Source organism: Hylobates moloch, unplaced genomic scaffold (genome assembly GCF_009828535.3).
Source record: "Hylobates moloch isolate HMO894 unplaced genomic scaffold, HMol_V3 SCAFFOLD_14, whole genome shotgun sequence".
Taxonomy (NCBI): Eukaryota; Metazoa; Chordata; class Mammalia; order Primates; family Hylobatidae; genus Hylobates; species Hylobates moloch.
In genome coordinates this window covers 32,527,885-32,549,066 of record NW_026652289.1, presented here as the reverse complement: position 1 = coordinate 32,549,066, position 21,182 = coordinate 32,527,885, and the positions used below count along the sequence as shown (strand labels likewise).

The following is a 21,182-nucleotide window of genomic DNA, read 5'->3' as shown; positions in this document are numbered from 1 at the left end:
TATCTTCTGTTTTCCAAGCTTCACTCCCCCAGATCCTTTTCAAGCCTGTAATTATTGTCTCTCACCAGTTAATAAGGGAACCGTTTCTCCATGGGGACACGAGCTTCTGGAAGGCTGGACCCAATCACTACAGGCTCAGTCCAGGGCCTTTCTTTCACACCAACTACTGCAGGTGCAAATTGTCTAACTGATCGAGTTCTTATTTAACTTATCTCAGTTACTTCAACTTCATCACTCACTTAGAGTAAGACAACTGTCAGGCCTCTGAGCCTAAGCTAAGCCATCATATCCCCTGTGACCTGCACGTACACATCCAGATAGCCGGTTCCTGCCTTAACTGATGACATTCCACCACAAAAGAAGTGAAAATGGCCGGTTCCTCCCTTAACTGATGACATTATCTTGTGAAATTCCTTCTCCTGGCCCATCCTGGCTCAAAAGCTCCCCTACTGAGCACCTTGTGACCCCCCACTCCTGCCTGCCAGAGAACAACCCCCCTTTTTCCTTTACCTACCCAAATCCTATAAAACGGCCCCACCCCTATCTCCCTTCGCTGACTCTCTTTTCGGACTCAGCCCGCCTGCACCCAGGTGAAATAAACGCCATGTTGCTCACACAGAACCTGGTTGGTGGTCTCTTCACATGGATGCACATGAAAACAACTTTTTCAGAGATCACAGAAAAGCTATTTAGAACTTTAATAAACTAGAACCATTCAATGAAAGTTTTTTTTCTTGGCACCACAACTTTAACGGGAAAAGTTTGCTCTCAAGAAAACAAGGTTATCAGTAATTTAGTTAAAGAAAAAACTTCTCAGGTATTTCTTTTTTAGATTAATCGAGATGTGGGCTAATTTCCCATACCTCTGTCAAGATCTAGAAGCTAAGGGATGGTAGAAAAAAACTCAGAGGTCAATTATGGCAATTTCCATTTCCTTTGCCAACTCTTCAATGATGTTTGAGGCACATTTACTAAAGTTGGAAAACTAATTAATCAAAGAGTTGATTAAAAAACGAGCTTATCAGACTAACTGCCAGCATCCTTGGTAAATACAAGTCCACTCAATATGACAATATAGTGCTGTATATATTATACATGGATAGTAACACCTAAATGTGAGCCAGCTATAACTTTCAGCTTGAAAGATCCTTAATGAAAACTCCCTTATGTAAACCAAAAATAAAATTCTAAGTCCCCCAACTGCCTGATGGACCCCCTCTCAGCCAAGGACATTCCAGTGTAAACCTGAAAACCTAGTTCAGGCGATGATGGGAAGTGAGAGTCAGACACACCTCATTATACACCCTCCTTCCTTTGGAATCCAGGCACAGCTGACCATCAGTAACATTAAAACAGAGATCTTAAGACTGACTTTTGTAGCAATAAGACACCAAGTTCCAGCCTGACTCTAGTATAGCATCACATGATAGACAGCAGCCCTTGAAAGAAATTGAAATATTTTACTTCAAAATATATTCCTTTGATATAGTTTGAAATGGCCTACCAAACTGTCTCTTGTGGAGCAAACCTGCATTTTGCGGAGAATCGCCTTTCCTTTCTGGATCTTTCCTCTGATCCAGGAGAGAATGAATTAACAGTCTGGCACCTTTTAAGGTCTGATAACAGCACTGAAGTCAGCTACCTGGAGTCTTCATCTGCATAATAAAACCTTGGTCTCCACAATCCCTTATCTTAATACAGACATTCCTTTCTATTGATTTCAGCTCTTATCTAATGAGTAATCTAATAACTCTCTCAACCAATTGCCAATCAGAAAAATCTCTGAATCTACCTATGACCTGGAAGCCCCCACTTCCAGTTGTCTTGCCTTTCCAGACCAAAGCAATGTACATCTGACATGTATTGATTGATGACTTATATCTCCCTAAAATGTCTAAAACCAAGTTGTAATCCGACCACCTTGGGCACATGTTCTCAGGATCTCCTGGGGCTGTGTCATGGGCCACTGGTCATTCATATTTGGTTCAGGATAAATCTGTTCAAATACTTTAAAGAATTTGACTCTTTTCATCAACACTTAGTAGTAGGGTATGATTTTAAGACAAAGCAGAAATGCGATCTTTTTCACTTGCTTTAAAGGCTCAACTCAAACTCCATCACTCAGTGAAACATTTCCTGGTCCCTTGAGTTAATTTCTCTTTTATCTTTTCTTCTATAGCAAGTTTCTGGGGCCCTGTATGTACCACAGGGCATTCTGTATGCTATAGTTAGTTGCCAGTAGATGAACATTCCCCTACTAGATGGTGGGCTATTCCCTAAAGTCAGGGATTATCTTATTCATCTCTGTTGCCTTTCCCTCATTGTGTTCTGGAATTAAAGCATAGAACCTAATTCAAAACAACACAAACAAAAAACCTTCAATAGTCTAAAAGGTCGAATCAATAATTAATTCGTTATTATTTAGAGAAGATGTTTTCAGAAACAAAGTATAGTAAAATGATGGACAGTATTTCAGAGACTAGTGGGGAGCAAGCTCAGGGGGAGAGCATTATGTGCAATTTGGATATTCAGTAAAAATAAACATAAGGCTCTGAAGTATTATTCAATTATCATCATAAAGGTTGTCCAAAACTAGAGCATTTTGACTCATTAGGGGATTCTTTAAAAGCAGCAATCGAGAACAACTAGAGGCATCTGGTACATGCCTCCTCCACAGAGGAACCAAATAGCAAGTAGATAATCACACTTTGAACAGATCCTCTAAGAGAAGAGCAGAATTCAACAGAGAAGTGACAGGAAACACTTAAGGCAAAAAAAGGAAAGGGAAGCCAAGACCGTCTGCTCTGCTAAGAACCTGGAGATACTCCCCAGTGTGGGAAAAGGGTAAGTAAGAGATTTCAGTAGTCCACATTCCCATCATGGACTCCTGCAACCCTAGCCACAGGAGAGGCCCTCAACTCTCATGGGCCATAAGACTAACATAGAGAGCTGCCTAGAGTTGACACAAAAGCATCGCTCCATAGAAGGAGCTCATACGAGGTCCCACATACCCCCTGAGTCCTAAGCAGCTACAGAACAGTGCCATTTTGAGAGCCTAGCCTCTGCCAAACTGCAGCCTGTGCTGAAGCACAACAGTCCCTGCATCTACACATTCCTGGAGCCCCACTGACATTCTCCATGTGGGGGCACTGCTGTGGCTGACTGTTGCTACCAGGGCTGAAGCAGTAACCATTGACAGTGGCCCTGATATCCCCAGTAGTGTGCCATCACACATTTTTATGTGTCCCGCTGCTGTATGCCACTACCAGGGCCAAAGTGCAAGCCACTGGCAGTGACCCCACTGCCTTAGTCGTAGAGTCACCATGCATTTACAAGTGTCCTGAGGACAGGTTACCATATCCACAGCTGCTACCTGGGGATGAAGCATGTGCTCCCTAGCCAACCACCTGCAGGTGCTGCCACTGAAAGCAACCCCACTCTTCCCAGCAGCAGGGCACCCTGCCCCTACCTACCACAACCAGCACATGCATGCACCACAGGGGGGCCTGAGGATAGGTCTGTCTCACTCACCTGGTTCCACACTCCCTCCCCCTACTGCCCAAGTATACCATTGGAAGGCCCAGAAATTAACTGGCTGTGTTCACAATGATTGGTATCTAAGCACTCCTCCCAGGTTGTGCCCACCTAACCTGCTGCTATCACCAGAGCTAGTACTCACCTGCAAATGCAACCTGCAGGCCTGGGGACTGGCCGTCCTAGCCCATTGCAGCCACTGCCAACACCAATGCAGCCCACTTGGGAGCCAGAGGATTGTTAAGTGACTGCTACTGCCATTGCCCATGCCACAGCTTCTGCCTAGGGGCCCAAAGGCCAACCTACCTCCTGCCCCATCACTGCCACTGTTGGCACCTGGGAAAGTTATCTGAAGGCCTAAGAATCAGCCCGCCTGGAGCTGCTAACACTAGTGCCCAAGGACAGGACCATTTGGCCCACTGCTGCCACTGCTGGGGCCCAAGGACTAGCCCACTTGCCATTCCCATCCCCAGCAAAACTTCACCACAGTCTCCAATAACTGCACCCTAAGCCAATGAAAAATTCACAGACACCACTGAGGTTGTTTATAGCCAAAAAAAATCACATAATGACTACAATATTGCATGCACCCAGAATCAGAACCAAAGTGCCCTACCAACAACCACTGTAAGTACATCTTCAGGAAAATATCCTCCTCTATGAAAGCAAATTCAAAAAAATGTAAGAAGCAACTATTATACCAGATGTGTAGATATCAATTTAAGGACACAGAAACATAAAATAGCAAGGAAATATAATACCTTCAGAAAAACACAATAATTCTCCAACAACAGGTTCCAATAAAAACAAACTTAAGATATCCCAGAAAAAGAACTCAATATAATTACATTAAAGAACCTCAGTGCGATATAAGAGAACACAGATAAACAATACAAGGAAATCAGAAAAACAATTCATAATGTGAATGAGAGGTTTACCAAAGAGATAGACATCATAAAAAAAAGAACCAAACAGAAATTCTGGAAGTAAAGAATTCATTGAATGAAATACAAAATACTTTCAAATGCTTTAAAAATAGACTAGATCGGCCAGGCGTGGTGGCTCACTCCTGTAATCCCAGCACTTTGGGAGGCCGAGGTGGGTGGATCAAGAGGTCAGGAGACCGAAACCATTCTGGCCAACATGGTAAAACCCCATCTTTACTAAAATACAAAAAATTAGCTGGGCATGGTGGCATGTACCTGTAGTCCCAGCTACTCAGGAGGTTGAGGCAGGGGAATCGCTTGAACTTGGCAGGCGGAAGTCGCAGTGAGCCAAGATCATGCCACTACACTCCAGCCTGGCAACACAGTAAGACTCTGTCTCAAAAAAAAAAAAAAAAAAAAATAGACTAGATCAAGCAGAAGAAAGAATTTCAGAACTTGAAGACAGGTCTTTTGAAATAACTTCATTAGATAAAAATAAAGAAAAAAATGAAAAAAGAATGAACATAGCCTACCTGACATATGGGACACTGTAAGGGAAACAACTTATTTAACTTTTGGTGTTCCAGAGGTGAAAATAAAATAAAAAAAAAGAAACCTATTTAACAAAATAACAGCTGAAGTGTTCCCAAGTTTGCAAGAGATTTAGACATCCAGATACAAGAAGTTCAGAGATTCACAAATAGACATGATTCTTAAGGGTCTTCACTGCATATTATAGTCAAACTGTTAGAAGTCAAAAACAAAGATAGCATTCTAAGAACAGCAACAGAAATGTGTCTAGTCACCTGTAAGGGAACCACCATCAGACTAAAAACAGAAACCTTACAGGCCAGGAGAAAATGGGATGACATGGTCACAGTCCTGAAAGGGGGGGTGGGGGGAAACCTGTCAGCCAAGAATTCTATACTCAGAAAACTTATCTTTTATAAATGTAGGAGAAATAAAGTATTTTCCAGATATGCAAAAACTAAGGGAATTCATCACAACTACACTGGCCCTACAAGAAATGCTTCAGTCAGTTCTACAGCCAGAAGTGAAAAAATCATATCTACCAGCATGAAAACAGAAAAGTACAAAACATCCTGGTAGAACAAACACATAAATGAAGAAGAGAAAGGACTCAAATGTTACCACTGCAGAAAACCACCAAACCACAATGATAAACAATAAGAGAGAAAGAAAGAAACAAAGGATATACAGAACTAGAAATTAATTAATTAAATCACAGAAATAACCTCTCACATATTAATACTAACCTTGAATGTAAACAGATGATTAAACTTTCCACTTAAAAGATATAGACTGGCCGAATGGATTTAAAAATGACTCACTATATGCTGCCTACAAGAAGCTCATTTCACCTGTAAAAACACACATAGACTAGGCCAGGCATGGTGGCTCATGCCTGTAATCCCAGCACTTTGGGAGGCCAAGGTGGGAAGATCACAAGGTCAGGAGATTGAGACCATCCTGGCTAACATGGTGAAACCGTGTCTCTACTAAAAATACAAAAACAAAATTAGCCGGGTGTGGTGGTGGGCACCTGTAGTTCCAGCTACTAGGAAGGCTGAGGTGGGAGAATGGCGTGAATCTGGGAGGCGGAGCTTGCAGTGAGCCAAGATCGTGCCACTGCACTCTAGCCTGGGTGACAGAGCAAGACTCTGTCTCAAAAAAACAAAAAACAAAACAAACAAAAAACCAAAACAAAACAAAATATATAGATTAAAAGTAAAGGAATGTAAAAAGATAATCCTGCAAATGGAAACCAAAAGCAAGCAGAAACACCTATACTTATATCAGATAAAACAGACTTTAATTCAAAAAAACAGTAAAAATAGACAAAAAAGGCCATTATATAATGATAAAGAGATCAACTCAGCAAGAAATACAATTATAAATATATGTGTAGCCAACAATAGAGCACTCAGATATATAAAGCAAATATTACTAAAGAGAGAGATGAAGTCCAATACAATAATAGTTGGAGACTTCAACACCCTACTATCACCATTAGATGGATCATCTGGACAGAATATTTATAAAGAAACATTGGATTTAAACTGCACTTTATGCCAAATGGACCTAACAGACTTTTAAAGAACATTTCATCCAATGGCTACAGAATGAACATTCTTCTCATCAGCACATGGGACATTCTCCAGGACATACCATATGTTAGGACACAAAACATGTCTCAACAAATTTTAAAAAACTGAAATTATATGTAGTATCTTTTTAGACCACAATGGATTAGAACTATAAATCAATAATAAGAGAAACTTTGAAAACTGTATGAATACATGGAAATTAAACAACATGCTCCCAAATGACCACTAGGTCAAGAAAGAAATTAAGAGGGAAATCAAAACATTTCTTGAAACAAGTGAAAATCAAAACACAACATATCAAAACCTATGAGATACAACAAAAGCAGTGCTAAGAGGGAAGTTTATAGCAATAAACTTCTACATCAAAAAAGTAGAAAGATGTCATATAAAAAATCTAGTGATGCACTTCAATGAACTAGGAAAGCAAGAACAAACCGAATGCAAAATTAGTAGACAGAAAGAAATAATAAAGATCAGAGCAAATCTAAATGAAAGAGACTGAAAATAATTACAAAGAATCAACAAAATTAGAAGTTAGTTTTTTGAAACGATAAACAAAATAGATTGCTAGCTAGACTGACCAAGAAAAAAGGAGAAAAGACCAAAATAAAATCAGAAACAAAAAAGACACATTACAATTGATACCACAGAAATACAAAAGATTATCAGAAACTATAGTGAATAACTATACACTAACAAACTGGAAAACCTAGAGGAAATGGTTAAATTCATAAACACATACAACATCCCAAGACTGATTGAGGAAGAAACAGAAAACCTGAACAGACCAATAAAAAGTAAAGAGATTGGCCGGGCGCGGTGGCTCACGCTTGTAATCCCAGCACTTTGGGAGGCCGAGGTGGGCGGATCACGAGGTCAGGATATCGAGACCACAGTGAAACCCCGTCTCTACTAAAAATACAAAAAATTAGCCGGGTGTGGTTGCGGGCACCTGTAGTCCCAGCTACTCGGAGAGGCTGAGGCAGGGGAATGGCATGAACTCGGGAGGCGGAGTTTGCAGTGAGCCGAGATCGTGCCACTGCACTCCAGCCTGGGTGACAGAACGAGACTCTGTCTCAAAAAAAAAAAAAAAAAAAAAAGTAAAGAGATTGGATCAGTAATAAAAAGTCTTTCAACAAAGAAAAGTCCAGGTCCAGATAGCTGTATTGCTAAATTCCACCAAATTTACAGAGAAGAATTTACAGCAATTTTCCTTAAACTATTCAAAAAAAAATTAAGTGGAGGGAATTCTCCCTAACTCATTCTACAAGGCCAGCATTACCTTGATATCAAAACCAGACAAGGATCCAACAACAAAAAAGTACTACAGGTCAATATCCCTGATTAACATAGATGCAAAGATTCTCAACAAAATACTAGCAAGCCAAATCCAACATTACATCAAAAAGATAGCATACCATGGCCAAGTGGGATTCAACCCAGGGATGCAAGGTTGGTTCAATATAAACAAATCAATAAATGTGATACATTACATTGACAGAATGTAGAATAAAATCTGTATGATTGTCTCAATAGATGCAGAAAAAGCATTTAATAAAATTCAGCATCCTTTTATGATAAAAACTCTCAACAAACTAGTCATAGAGGGAACATACCTGAACATAATGAAGGGCATATATAACAAATTCATAGCTAACATCATACTAAATGGTGAAAGGCTGAAAGCCTTTCCTTTAAAAACTAGAACAAGACAAAGATGCTCACTTTACTACTCCTATTTGACGTAGTACTGGACATTAAAGTCAGAGCAATCAGGCAAGAGACAAATAAAAGGCATCCAAATTAGAAAAGAGGATGTCAAATTGTCCCTCTTTGCAGATGGCACGATCTTATATCCAGAAAAACCTAAAGACTTCACCAAAAAAGCCTTAGATCTGATAAATAAATTCAGTAAAGTTACAGGATACAAATTCAACATAAAAAATAGTGTGTCTATATATGAACAACACACTAGCTGAAAAAGAATTCAATAAGGGAATCCCATTTACAATAACTACAAAAATACCTAGGAATAAATTTAACCAAGGAGGTAAAAGACCTCTACAAGGAAAACTACAAAACACTGATTTTTAAAAAATTGAAGAGGACATAAACAAATGGAAAGACAGCCCATGCTCATGGATTAGAAAAGTTAATATCATTAAAATGACCAGACTGCTCAAAGCTATCTACAGATTCAATTCAATCTCTACCAAGATAGCAATGTTGGCCAGGCATAGTGCCTCGCACCTGTAATTCCAGTACTTTGGGAGGCCGAGGCAAGAGAATCACTTGACCCCAAGAGTTTGAGACCATCCTGGAAAACAGAGACCCCATCTCTACAAAAAATTTTAAAAATTAGCGAAGTGTGGTGGCATGTGCCTGTAGTCCCAGCTACTTGAGTGGCTGAAGTGGGAGGATTGTTTGAGCCTGGGAGATTGAGGCAGCAGTGAGTCATAATCATGCCCCTGCACTCTAGCCTTGAAGACAGAGCAAGGCATTGTCAAAAAAAAATAAATAAATAAAGATACCAATGCCATTTTTCACAGAAATAAAAAAATACATACATTGGGGGAAAGTACACCCTCTTCAATAAATGGTGTGGAGAAAATTGGATATCCACATGCAGAGGATTGAAACTAGATCTCTGTCTCTCATCATATACAAAAATCAACTCAACATAGATTACAGACTTAAAGACCCCAAAATATAAAACTACTTGAAGAATATATAAGGGAAGTACTTCAAGGAAATACTTCAGGACATTGGTCTAGGCAAAGATTCAATGGCTAAGACCTCAAAAGCACAGGCAACAAAAACCGGAATAGACACATGGGACTATATTAAACTAAGAAGCTTCTGTGCAGCAAAGGAAACAATCAACATAATGAAGAGACAAGCTGTTGAATGGGAGAAAATATTTGCAAATTATTCATCTGATAATGGACTAATATCCAGAATATACAGGGAACTCAAACAGCTTAACAGTAAAACAACAACAAATAATAATAATAATGATAATTCCATTAAAAAGGGGCAAAGGACATGAATAAATATTTCTGAAGAAAAAACATACAGTGGCTGACAGACACGTGAAAAAATGCTCAACATCACTAATCATCAAGGAAATATGCAAGTCAAAACCACAATGAGATATCATCTCACCCCAGTTAAAACTGTTATTATTAAAAAGGCAAAAAGTGATTGACACACTGGTGAGAATGTAAAGAAGAGGGAACTCTTATACACTGTTTGTGGAATGTAAATTAGTACAATCTCTATGGAAAACGGAACGCAGATTTCTCAAAAACTAAATGTAGAACTACCATATGACCCAGCAATCTCACTACTGGATATTTATCCAAAAGAAAAAAAAAATATATCAAAGAGTAGAATGATAGACACCAGGTTGGGAAGGGTGTGTTGGTGGGGTTGGGGGAAGATGAAGAAAGGCTGGGTAATAGGTAAAAACTTACAGTTAGATAAAAGGAATAAATTCCAATGTTCAGCAGCAGGTGACTGTAGTTGACAACAATACACTGTATATTTCAAAATAGCTGGAAGAGAGGACTTGAAATGTTCCTAACACTTAGAGATGATAAATAATCAAGATGATGGATACCCCAAATGTCCTGAATACACATTCTATGCATGTACAAAATATCACATAAATATGCACAAATATTACATATCAATAAACAAAAGTGTAAAAATTTTCTTCAAGCATAAAAACAAGCAGCAATTTTTAGAATTTTTGAATTTTTGACATTTTAATGTCAAAAATACCATATCTTCTAATAAAAGCAATTTCTTAAAAGCACCTTAAAGACCTACTTATGAAAAATCTAGCTCTATTTTACCAAAATTTTAATCAAAAATAATAAAATCAAGAAAAAAAGAATTCTAGTTAAAACTATGAATTAACTTGAACATTCAACAGTCTGGGCCTCACCATTAACTTGGCAATGACATTAAGAGCAATAATATTTGGACAGCCCTTACCTTCATGAATATACATCTGTTGAGCATCTTCAAGATGTAATAACCCCAGTAAAGGTGAAGGACCTGCAAGATCATGAGCTGTAGGTTGAGGAAGATGTATGAAAAGAAAGGCTCGAGGTGATACATAGGCAAGATCAGCGTGCAATATAAAATCCTGAAACACCAGATGAGAGAATTTCATTACAACCAAAGCACTTATGAATTTTCAATAATAAAACAAATAGTTTTTCTCCTAAGCCATACATTTATTTCGTTTCTAATAAAGCCCAGGAAATTATCAAAAGAAAAGATAAAATAATATTATCTTAAATATCATTACTGGCAAACAACAAAAAAAGTACAATCTGTCTTCCTGAAGAAAAGTTAAAGAAACAGCATTTTTATTACCCAGTGTTTAAACTAGAATGTTTCTGTACCTTGGTTTCCTCTTTTCAAACAAAAGCATACACTAACCATTTTTACCTTCTGGTGGTGGGGCTAGAGGATTTTGAAGAACAAATAAGATACTGCATGTTTACATGAGGTTACTATTACCTTAAAACACAATCTCATTTATTTGGCATCAAAGGTGAATAGAGAATTCTACAAAAGTACATTTTCCAAATAAAAGAAGCTTTAACAAAGCAAAAATTCCATGAGTACTTAACACTTCTGCTTCCTAAAGTAAATTGCGTGCTTTATTAGTTTCATAAACAGGCTCCTGGACACAATTTGAACTGCTCCTGAGGACCTAAGATGCAGTGTCTTCAGATATTATTGCCATATGGGCCAGGCATGGTGGCTCATGCCTGTAATACCAGCACTTTGGTAGGCCAAGGTGGACAGATCACCTGAGGTCAGGAGTTTGAGACCAGCCTGGCCAACATGGCAAAACCCCATTTGTACTAAAAATACAAAAATTAGCTGGGTGTGGTGGCATGCACCTGTAATCCCAGCTACTAGGGAGGCTGAAGCAAAAGAATTGCTTGAACCTGAGAGGCAGAGGTTGCAGTGAGCTGAGATTGTGCCACTGCACTCCAGCCTGGGTGACAGAGCAAGATTCCGTGAAAAAAAAAAAAAAAAAGATATTATTGTCATATGAAGGGCTATTTGTTTATTTCTCAAACTTATTTAGTACTATGAATTTAGAGTCTTTCAATAGGTTTGTTTGTAAGTATATTAGTTATATAAATAATTTTTTTCATATAACATTGGGGAAACAAGAAAAGAAAATTGTCCGTAACACCATCACCTTAAACAAACAATATTGTAATTTTCATGCATTCTCTTCCAGTATTTTCCTATACAATTTTTTTATTAACATGCAGTAAAATTTACTGTTTTTTGGTGTATTGTTCAATGAATTTAATATGTCTATAGGTTTGTTTAAACACCACTACAATTAGAATACAGAACAGCCTATCTTGCCAAAAAAATTCCATGATGCTATCCCTTTATTGCCACACCCTCCTCCACACGTAAACTTGGCAAACACTTTGCTCTGTATCCTTTGGTCTGTCTTTCAAGGACATAAATGGAATCATACGTTGTGTGAGCTTTTAAGGCCACCTTCTTTCACACAGCATAATGCTTTTAAGATTCATTTGGTTGTCATCGTTATCAATAGCATGCTCCTTCTTATTATTGAGTGGCACTCCACTTTATGGCTGCATCACAGTTTGTTTTTTTACCTACTGAGGAACATTTGGGTTGTTTCCAGCTTTTGACATTTATGAATAGAACTGCTATAAATATTCATGTAGATATTTATATGTGAACGGAAGTTTTGATTTTTCAAGGGTAAGTATATAGGGGTAGAATTGTGTGCCATCTGGTAAATATATGCTTAACTTTATAAAAAACTGAAAAACGATTTTCCAGAGTGGTTGCTTTACATTCCCACCAGCAAAGCATGAGAATGTCAGTTGTTCTGTACCTTCGTTTGTACTTCATATTGTTCTATATTTTTGCCACTGAAGTAAACATAGCATTTGTGAGATTTTATGTTCAATTACATTTAGCTTTAAATCAAAGACATTTTATGCTATTTAGACAACTTGATGTATATAGTCTTTCATAAACTGAAATTATTTCTATGAAACTATATATTTCTAAATGTGAGATTACTGTTTTAAGGTGTACATTAAAGATACTAAAATTCAAGGTTGTATATTAAAAGTTACTAAAATATTGCCAAATTATTTTCCTAAATTGTCACTATTTATAAGGCCACCAGCAATTTATGAAAGAAGTTTCACTGAACTCAGAACCAGTATGAAATAGTTTCAAAATTTGTTAATTTAAAAGATAAAATACTTTCAGTTTACACTATTTGCAAGGCCTTAACATTTCCCCTATGTCTGCTTAGTAGCTCTATTTCTTCTTTTGTAAGTTATCAGTTCAAGTTCTTTGTTTGAAAAACAGGGGCCAGGTGCAGTGGCTCATGCCTGTAATCCCAGCACTTTGGGAGGCCGAGGCAGGTGGATCACCTGAGGTCAGGAGTTCAAGACCAGCCTGACCAACATGGTGAAACCCCATATCTACTAAAAAATATAAAGATTAGCCAGGTGTGGTGGCAGGTATCTGTGATCCCAGCTACTTGGGATGCTGAGGCAAGAGAATTGCTTGAACCCGGGAGGCAGAGTGTGCAGTGAGCTGACATTGTGCCACTGCACTCTAGCCTGGGCGACAGCAAGACTCCATCTCAAAAAAAAAAAAAAAATGTAATAACTTGATTGCTTTTAAAAACTTAGGAATTACAGAAAAATATATAGAGGTTAAGGAATGAAAAATCACCTGAAGTCTCACAACTTACAGGTAACCCAGAATATTTTGTTAAACATGATTTAGGATATCTCTCTTAAAATTATATTCTTTAAAGTGCTTTTATTTTGCCCCTCCTATCACCACATACTTTTATGTAATGAGGTGATCACTACCTATGTGTGATTTTTGTACCCTGCTTTTTTCATGCAATAACATGTTACAGAGAGCTTTCCACATCAATAAACAAAGCTATATATCAAGAGTTAGCAAACTTGTTTGTAAAGGAACAGATAATAAATATTTCAGGCCTCTGGACCATTTGGTCTCTGTTGCAACTACTCAATTCAGCCATTACAGTACAAAAGCAACCATGACAGCTAACATTACATAAACTAATTCATGTATAGAAAGTACATACATTAGTGTGTGTGTCTGTATTCCAATAAAACTTTATCAACAAAACCAGGCAATAGGCTGAATTTGGCCTTTGAGCCATAGCCTGCCAACCCCTACTAGGTATCACCATATATAATGGCTTCACAGAAATCCATTTTATAGATATATCATAATTTAACTAATCCCTTATTAATAGACATTTAAATTCTTCCCAAATGTTCATTATATTAGAAAGAATGCTGTGAGAATTACTTGTAAAAACATTTTTTTTTTTTTTTGAGACATGGTCTCGCTCTGTCTCCCAGGCAGGAGTGCAGAGGCATGATCACAGCTTACTATAGCCTCTACCTCCCAGGCTCAAGCAATCCTCCAACCTCAGCCACCTGAGTAGCTGGGACTCCTGGTATGCGGCACAACACCTGGCCAATTTTTGTATTTTGTTTTTGTAGAGGCGGGGTTTTGCCTTGTTGCCCAGGCTGATCTCAAACTTCTAGGCTTAAGGGAGTTAAGCCTTCCAAAGTTCTGGGATTATAGGCATGAACCACATGTGGTTCTATAAAAACATTTTGATGTAATTGTTTGATTATCCACTTAGAATAGTTAAAATCCTGAATCAAAGAGTAGACTCATGTTACAATTTGGAATATAATGTTACATTGCTTTTCAGAAAGACTATACCAATTTATATTTTTGCACCCAATATATAAGAGTATCTGCTTCCTCAGATATTGACCAATATTGTATTTTATCAGTCTCCACCTAAAATAACAGAGTACTGTTTATATTCATATTTTTATTTAATGTATAGTGACTATATATATTTATACATCTATTTATATCTTTTATTGGTTATTTTACTTGGCTACTTTTATTTATTCTTTATGAACTGCTTTTGTGGCATCTGTCCATTTTTCTATTGGAGCATTTATTTTTCCTGTTGATTCTTAAATGCTCTTTATATATGAAAGATATCAACACTTTTTAAATTATGTTAATTAGCTTTATACAGTCCAGTACTTTCTTTCAATACTGATTTTTTTGGCAAAGTAATTTAAAAAATTTTTAAATCAAATCTGTCAATTGCTTATTTTATACTTTGCATACATGTTATGTTTTAAAGGTCCTTTTTCAGCCCCATCAATATAAAACATATTTTCCCATATTTTCTTAAAGTTCTGGCTTTACTACTTATATACCATGTCACTTATTTGTGCATTTCCTCATCTGTAAAATGCAAGCAGAGAGTACCTACCTTATTTATTCCATAAACCATTACTGAGCACCTACTAAAGTGCTACCTGACACTTGGTAGTAGCCAGGAATATAGCAATGAATGAGAGGGACCAAAACCCCTAAACTAGTAGGGTTTACCTTCTGGTACCCACATTTATTTATAGGCTTATTAGAGGAAATGATACATGTAGAAACCTATTCGCCATTCTGGTTTGCTGGATCCTGCAATTTTGTGCCTTATTCTGTACTCTCTCTACCTAGAATGTACTTTCTCTTTTCAACTGAACCCCTTTCCATCCATTAAAGCATGGGTCTCTCCACAACAAAAGTTTCCATGTAATTCTGGTCACCCCTGAATTTATTCCTTTCCTCCTAGCTCTCCCCTCCTCACTAGCAGGCAAGCTTTCCAAAGGCAGTGGCCAGGACACCTTCACCTCTGGGTCCTTTCCTTATCTGGCTCAGGGACTTGCTCCTTACTAGGTCCCCTATTGGGAATTTGTCAGTGTTAATATTGACAAAGGGACCTACTCAAAAATACCTTCTTTACACAGTCTATCAGAGAATGTGAATAATTAGCTAAACATATAATTGCCCATTGTGATCCATGTAAAGAAAGAAAGAAAATAACAGGGCATGTGGCAGGGTTCTACATGTACAAAGGCTGTCAAGTGGGAAGCATCATGAAAAATTCAAGGAGCTAAAAGAAGACCAGTGTGGCTTAAGGGAGAGGAGTGGCAGTGAAGGGTGGTGTAAGATGAGGTGGGTGAGGTGAGGAAGCCATCTCAGGTAGGCCTTGCAAGTCAGGGTGGAGGTGTGGCCTTCATTGTGAGAGCAACAGGAAGCTTGGCTGGTTTTAGAAAGAGGAGTGACACATGTGGAACAGAATCATCAGAGCTGGGTTCCAGGCTCAACGCCACTAATTTCCTGGCTCGAAACCTGCATAAGTCACTGAGCCTTAGTTCCTTAGTCACTGGGTAGAACTAACTGCCCCTCCACCACCTCCTTTGACTAGAGGCGCCTAGGAGACACACAGCCAGTTTTACAAACTGTATAGCCCTCAGAATGAAAGAAGCTGCCATTAAGATGCAAATGTCTTCTAAGAGAGCTGAGCCTCTGGGCAGAGAGGAGAGGCCAGTGGAACTGGCGCTGGAGTCTTCAAGATTTCAATCAGGGCTCCCAGGATCTTAGCAAGTTCCATAATCTCTCTGGGCTTCAGTTTCTTTTGTAAAATGAGAACACCACCTGGGTGGTTATGAGGATTCAAAGAATGGACAAATGGAAAGTGCCTATTACATAGTAAGTACTCAAAAATGAAAGTTACAACTATTACTCTTACTACCACTATGGCGACTACTACTTTCCCACAACTAGTCCTCTCCTACTGCAGAGAACTTACAGCAGTAACACAGTTAGAGCAATAACCCCCAAGAGAGTGCTCCTGAAATGGCTGGATTTCCTGCCAAGGGGAAGAGGAGGAGTCCACTTTGGAGAGGGTAAGCAGGCTCCGAGGAATGGGGACTCTGCTGCCTGAACATTCTCTGCAAGAGGACAGAGGGGACTGGAGGCCAAAGAAGTGGAAGAGGAGTCAGAGGGGAGTAGCCATTGTGGCACGGGTAACAACCAGCTATGATGCCACAGTTAAAATTTCAAGACTTCAATAAAGGATGGTCTAGTCTCTCAAGTTTCCTCTCCTTCTATGCTAAAAGAAGACTGGGAAAAAGAAAAAAAATTCCATCTGCCCTTCCCAGCTCTCTTCCTAACACACGTGCATACATGTGTGCAGGCACACGCATAGAACATACAACACTTGCACATTATCGGTAGTCGCCACCTTACAGCGACTGAATGGAATTTTCCTTTTCATGAAGAATGCCAAAAGACTGCTGTAGTCCTAAATTCTTAGAACCACTTTCTCCCTGTCCACTGGATTTAATCTTTCCAAATGGATAAGCTACTACCGTGCCCTTGGATTGCAAAGCTCAGCTTTTTCTGTTTTCAGTTTTGTTTCCAATTTTAGCTTTTCCAATCACTGGAGTTGGCATGGTTTGAATAAATTGCAGTGTTGGTATAAATATTAGCTGGTTTTGCTGGACTAGCTAAGGCAACCACCAAAAAGTTGTATTTGTCTAATGAAAATTGCAAGGTAAGGGTCTTATTTTCTTGCTAATTGTGGGTATGAGCATTAAGCCCTTTTAGGATAGCAAATACTTGTTCTACAGGTGAACAATTGTCTACCTCAGTGATCTCTTAAGTTTCTAAATGACTGGGTAGTTGAAGAAAACTTAATAAATATTTAGTGAAGGCAAATGGTATGCTCTTAACCATCTAGTTTCAAATGTAATTTGAAGCCTATCTGTTCTGTGTTTCAAATATCCTGTTTCTAGTCTTGATTCTTCCATAACCAGCTATGTGATCCTGGAAGTACCTTAACTCTTGATCTGAAAAATCAATATGGTGTCTAAATGTTTCAACAATGTCAGCGACATGAAAGACAAGGAAGAGGTAAGGAACTGTTCCAGATGAATGACAGCTAAATGCAATATGTGATCTGGAGCTGGATCCCCACACAGTGAGAGGGAAAAGCAATAAAAGACATGATTGGATTGATCAACAAAATTGGAACATGGAAGGTAGATTGCTACATTTCCTGCAATTGATAACTGTATTGTGATTATGTAAGAAAATAAATGTCCTTCTTCTTAGGAAATACACACTGAAGTATTCAGGGCACAACGAATTATTTAATTGATGTTTACAACTTGTAAATGGTTCAGAAACAAATATGTATATTCATACATACGTGTGGTGGGGAAGTAGAGAGAGAAGGAATGACAAAGTAAATGGGGCAAAATGCTAACCAGTAAACAGTATATCTAGGGGTTCTCTGTAGTATACTAGAAATTTCTTTGTAAGCTTAAAATTATTTCTAAAATTGGGAGGCTGAGGCAGGTGGACCACAAGGTCAAGAGATCGAGACCATCCTGGCCAACATGGTGAAACCCTGTTTCTACTAAAAATATAAAAATTAGCTGGGTGTGGTGGCGTGCACCTGTAGTCCCAGCAACTCGGGAGGCTGAGGCAGGAGAATCGCTTGAACCCAGGAGGCAGAGGTTGCAGTGAGCTAAGATCACGCCACTGTACTCCGGCCTGGCAACAGAGCGAGACTCTGTCTCGGAAAAAAAAAAAAAAAAAATTCTAAATAAATGAATTCACAAATAAAAGGATTGGACTAGATTATAAATAAGGTTCCTTATTCTAGGATTCTATGGTCTAGAGAGGGGTGATTATTGTAGCTGTTCTTCACGAACTCAAAAATAGCATAAAGAAGGTATCAAGCGTATGGGCAGGATGGGAGAGCTCTCCTGAGGGCCCCTGTGGAGCGAGACAGTGACATATGTGGTAGAACAGGAACAGGTAGTCTCCTTCATCGGGGTGCAACTGGAAAGTCTAGTTCTGAGATACATATCTGCAGTGGTGGCTCAAGGGAGTGGCCCAGCTTCAACAGAGTCTTTCTTGCCTTGTACCTTCCTTTTCTTTGCTGGCTGCGCAAACGGCACTAAGCTGACCATGGTGCCATCAGAACCGATGCTCTGCCCTCTGGTTCTCATTTAGGACCAAGGCTTCAGGCCTTCAGAGGAAAAGAAGGGTCCATCATTCCCTCATCCCGGGTCCCCACTGATGAACATCAGCTAAGAGCACTGTTGGGTGCTTTCAGCTTTGTCTTTCTCTGTTTTTTAAAACTCTCCTTTCTCTATTAGCCATTCCAAGTATTTACATGGTCTCATTGTCGATAATATTCCCTTTCACATGTGGACTTCCCAGGGTACCATTTTGCTACACTTGTAATAGCTGGATCATCAAACGCTGAAATCTGAAGTCCAGTGAACCAGTGGTGAGGGAGACACCTTACAAGCATATGCACTTGGAAGTGAGGGAGCTAGGTATCTCAGTATTATTTGCAGTTGAAAATGTTTTGTATTTTTCTTTTTGAGACATCTGAGAAACACAGGTCAATGTGAATAGTCTTCAAACATGTGAAACAGGGGTAGACACAAAGATCTCTCTGCTGCCATGATGCACTCCTGAAAGGCATAAGCTGGATCCCACTCCTCTTGTACTGTTTGTAACACCCAGCTGGGATGAGTTCAAGAAATGAAGCAACAAGCCACCCTGCTCCCTGTAAATTCAGCTGTGACAGACGCTGAACTCGCAGGTTGCAAAACCAGCAAAGCAGGGCACGCACACCTTGCCTTCAGGTAGACCTACCTGGGTGGAACCACGACCTGCTCTTGTTATTTGTGGAGGAAAACTGTTAGTAGTCAGAGGAAGTGGTTTGCCTGGCCTTAGAAAGGTCTTTCTAGCCTAATAACTCTCTGTGGGTATTTAGATAATGCTCAAGAAGATAGATACATCCAATAATTCCAAACTAGAGAAATCATTTTTAAGAACAATAGATGGGAATACAGTGTGAAAAACATCTGCCTGCGATTTAAATGGTTTTGAACAGGAATGCAAACAGATGGAGTTACCAGGCAATTAAATTAAAACAATTTGACCAGTTTGCTTTCGAATTTCTGCCTAATGTTAATGAAACAATGCTTAGAAAACCAACGTAACTAACTCTTGCAGACGCTGACTGAGAATGGGACAAGATCCTCAGAAATAGAAGAGCACAGTGGCTGGACATGAAAGGGAGACTCGCCAGGAGAATACACAAATGTGCTTGAGGCTGGGGAAAATCAGAGAAAAGTCAAAGAAAGGGCAAGGGAAATGTATACACTCCAGCTCTTCTTCTGAAGGCTTCCAGACAAATCTCAGATGAGCACAACCCCAGTTAGCTTTTGCCCCGCCCTACCGTGTATATCACCACAGTGTGTGCAACAAAAGCAGCTGGAAAGAAGATCAGAGCAACTAGATTGCAAACTGCCTCCCAGAGTGCCTCTAAAATGTCTGAATGGTGAAATAGGTTAGTTAAGCCACCTCCAATGATACCTATGATCTGCACATTGCTTGGTCCATAGTAAAATCCCAGTACATTTGGATAGAATAAAGCATCTTCAAAAAATGAATCTACAGAGTTATAAGTTTTAGACAGAGGGTTGGAGCCAAGCTAATAACAAGGAACTAAAATTTCCCCTTTGACTCCATGAAGATGATTGTGCTGGTGGCAAGTTCGTGCTGGTGGGAAGACCATTTAAACTAGAGCAGTACACTGCACCTGAAAGAAGCTCCCTCCCTGATTGACACGCTTCTTCAGAGACCATTGAAAATTGATCTGCCAAACTTCCAATGGCTTGGTGAGGTTTTTCTCAACTTTCCAAACAATGAGAATCAGTCAACGTCAGTACAGAAATATTTTTACCAGGAAAAAGTTTTTGTTGTTGTTTTGTTTTTTAACTTTTTTTTTTTTGAGATGGAGTTTCACTCTTGTAGAGTGGAGTGCAATAGTACAATCTCGGCTCGCTGCAACCTCCACCTCCCGGATTCAGGTGATTCTCCTGTCCCAGCCTCCTGAGTAGCTGGGATTACTGGCACCCGCCATCACACCCAGCTAATTTTTGTATTTTTAGTGGAGATGGGGTTTCACCATGTTTACCAGGCTGGTCTCGAACTCCTGACCTTGGGTGATCCTCCTGCCTTGGCCTCCCAAAATGCTGGGATTACAGGCATGAGCTACCGTGCCTGGCCTGTTTCATTTTGTTTTACAGTCAAGTCTGTTCATATTAGTTTATTTGCAACCCAACTCCTTGAAGACAGCAAATAGAAGTACTGGCCGCCCTCTCCAATGGGCAAGTGAATTCAGTATAAAGATCAAGAAAATGCCAAATACATGTAACTTAATTCTCCTGGAAAACCAGAAATGCTGGCACGAGAATGAGTTCTTAAATCTAGGGTTTTTAAAGACAATGGTGTGTGGGAAATAGTGCACTACCTCGACAATCACTGAGCACTACCATGTTGCTCAATTGTTTATGGGTAAGTAAGCTTGCTTGTTTATTTTAAGACATCATGGGATAGTCTGAGGTGAATGTTCTCCATTGCTAAATTGAAAGCCAACCATGGCAGCAATATTGCAGAAGCTTCTCAGAATGTTCCCTGGACCGACAGCTTCCATGGTGTGTGCTTTTAAAAAAATCTGCAAATTCTTTGAAACTGCTCCCATCAAGAAATGGAGTCTAGTTTTCCTTCCCTTGAATATGAGTCAGATTTAGAGACC

At 39.1% G+C, this 21,182-nt stretch overlaps 1 protein-coding gene across 2 annotated transcripts in view; it reads right to left on the bottom strand.

Moving 5' to 3' along the window:
• CERS3 (ceramide synthase 3) overlaps positions 1-21,182 on the bottom strand; it is a 141,347-nt gene that overhangs the window by 40,985 nt on the left and 79,180 nt on the right. For both annotated transcript variants that reach the window (XR_009209833.1, XM_058427931.1), the window contains exon 11: positions 10,592-10,745. Coding sequence is in view for 1 of the 2 variants with exons in the window: in XM_058427931.1 (XP_058283914.1) it covers positions 10,592-10,745 (154 nt within the window). In the remaining variant the exon portion in view is untranslated. The remainder of the gene's footprint in view (positions 1-10,591; positions 10,746-21,182) is intronic.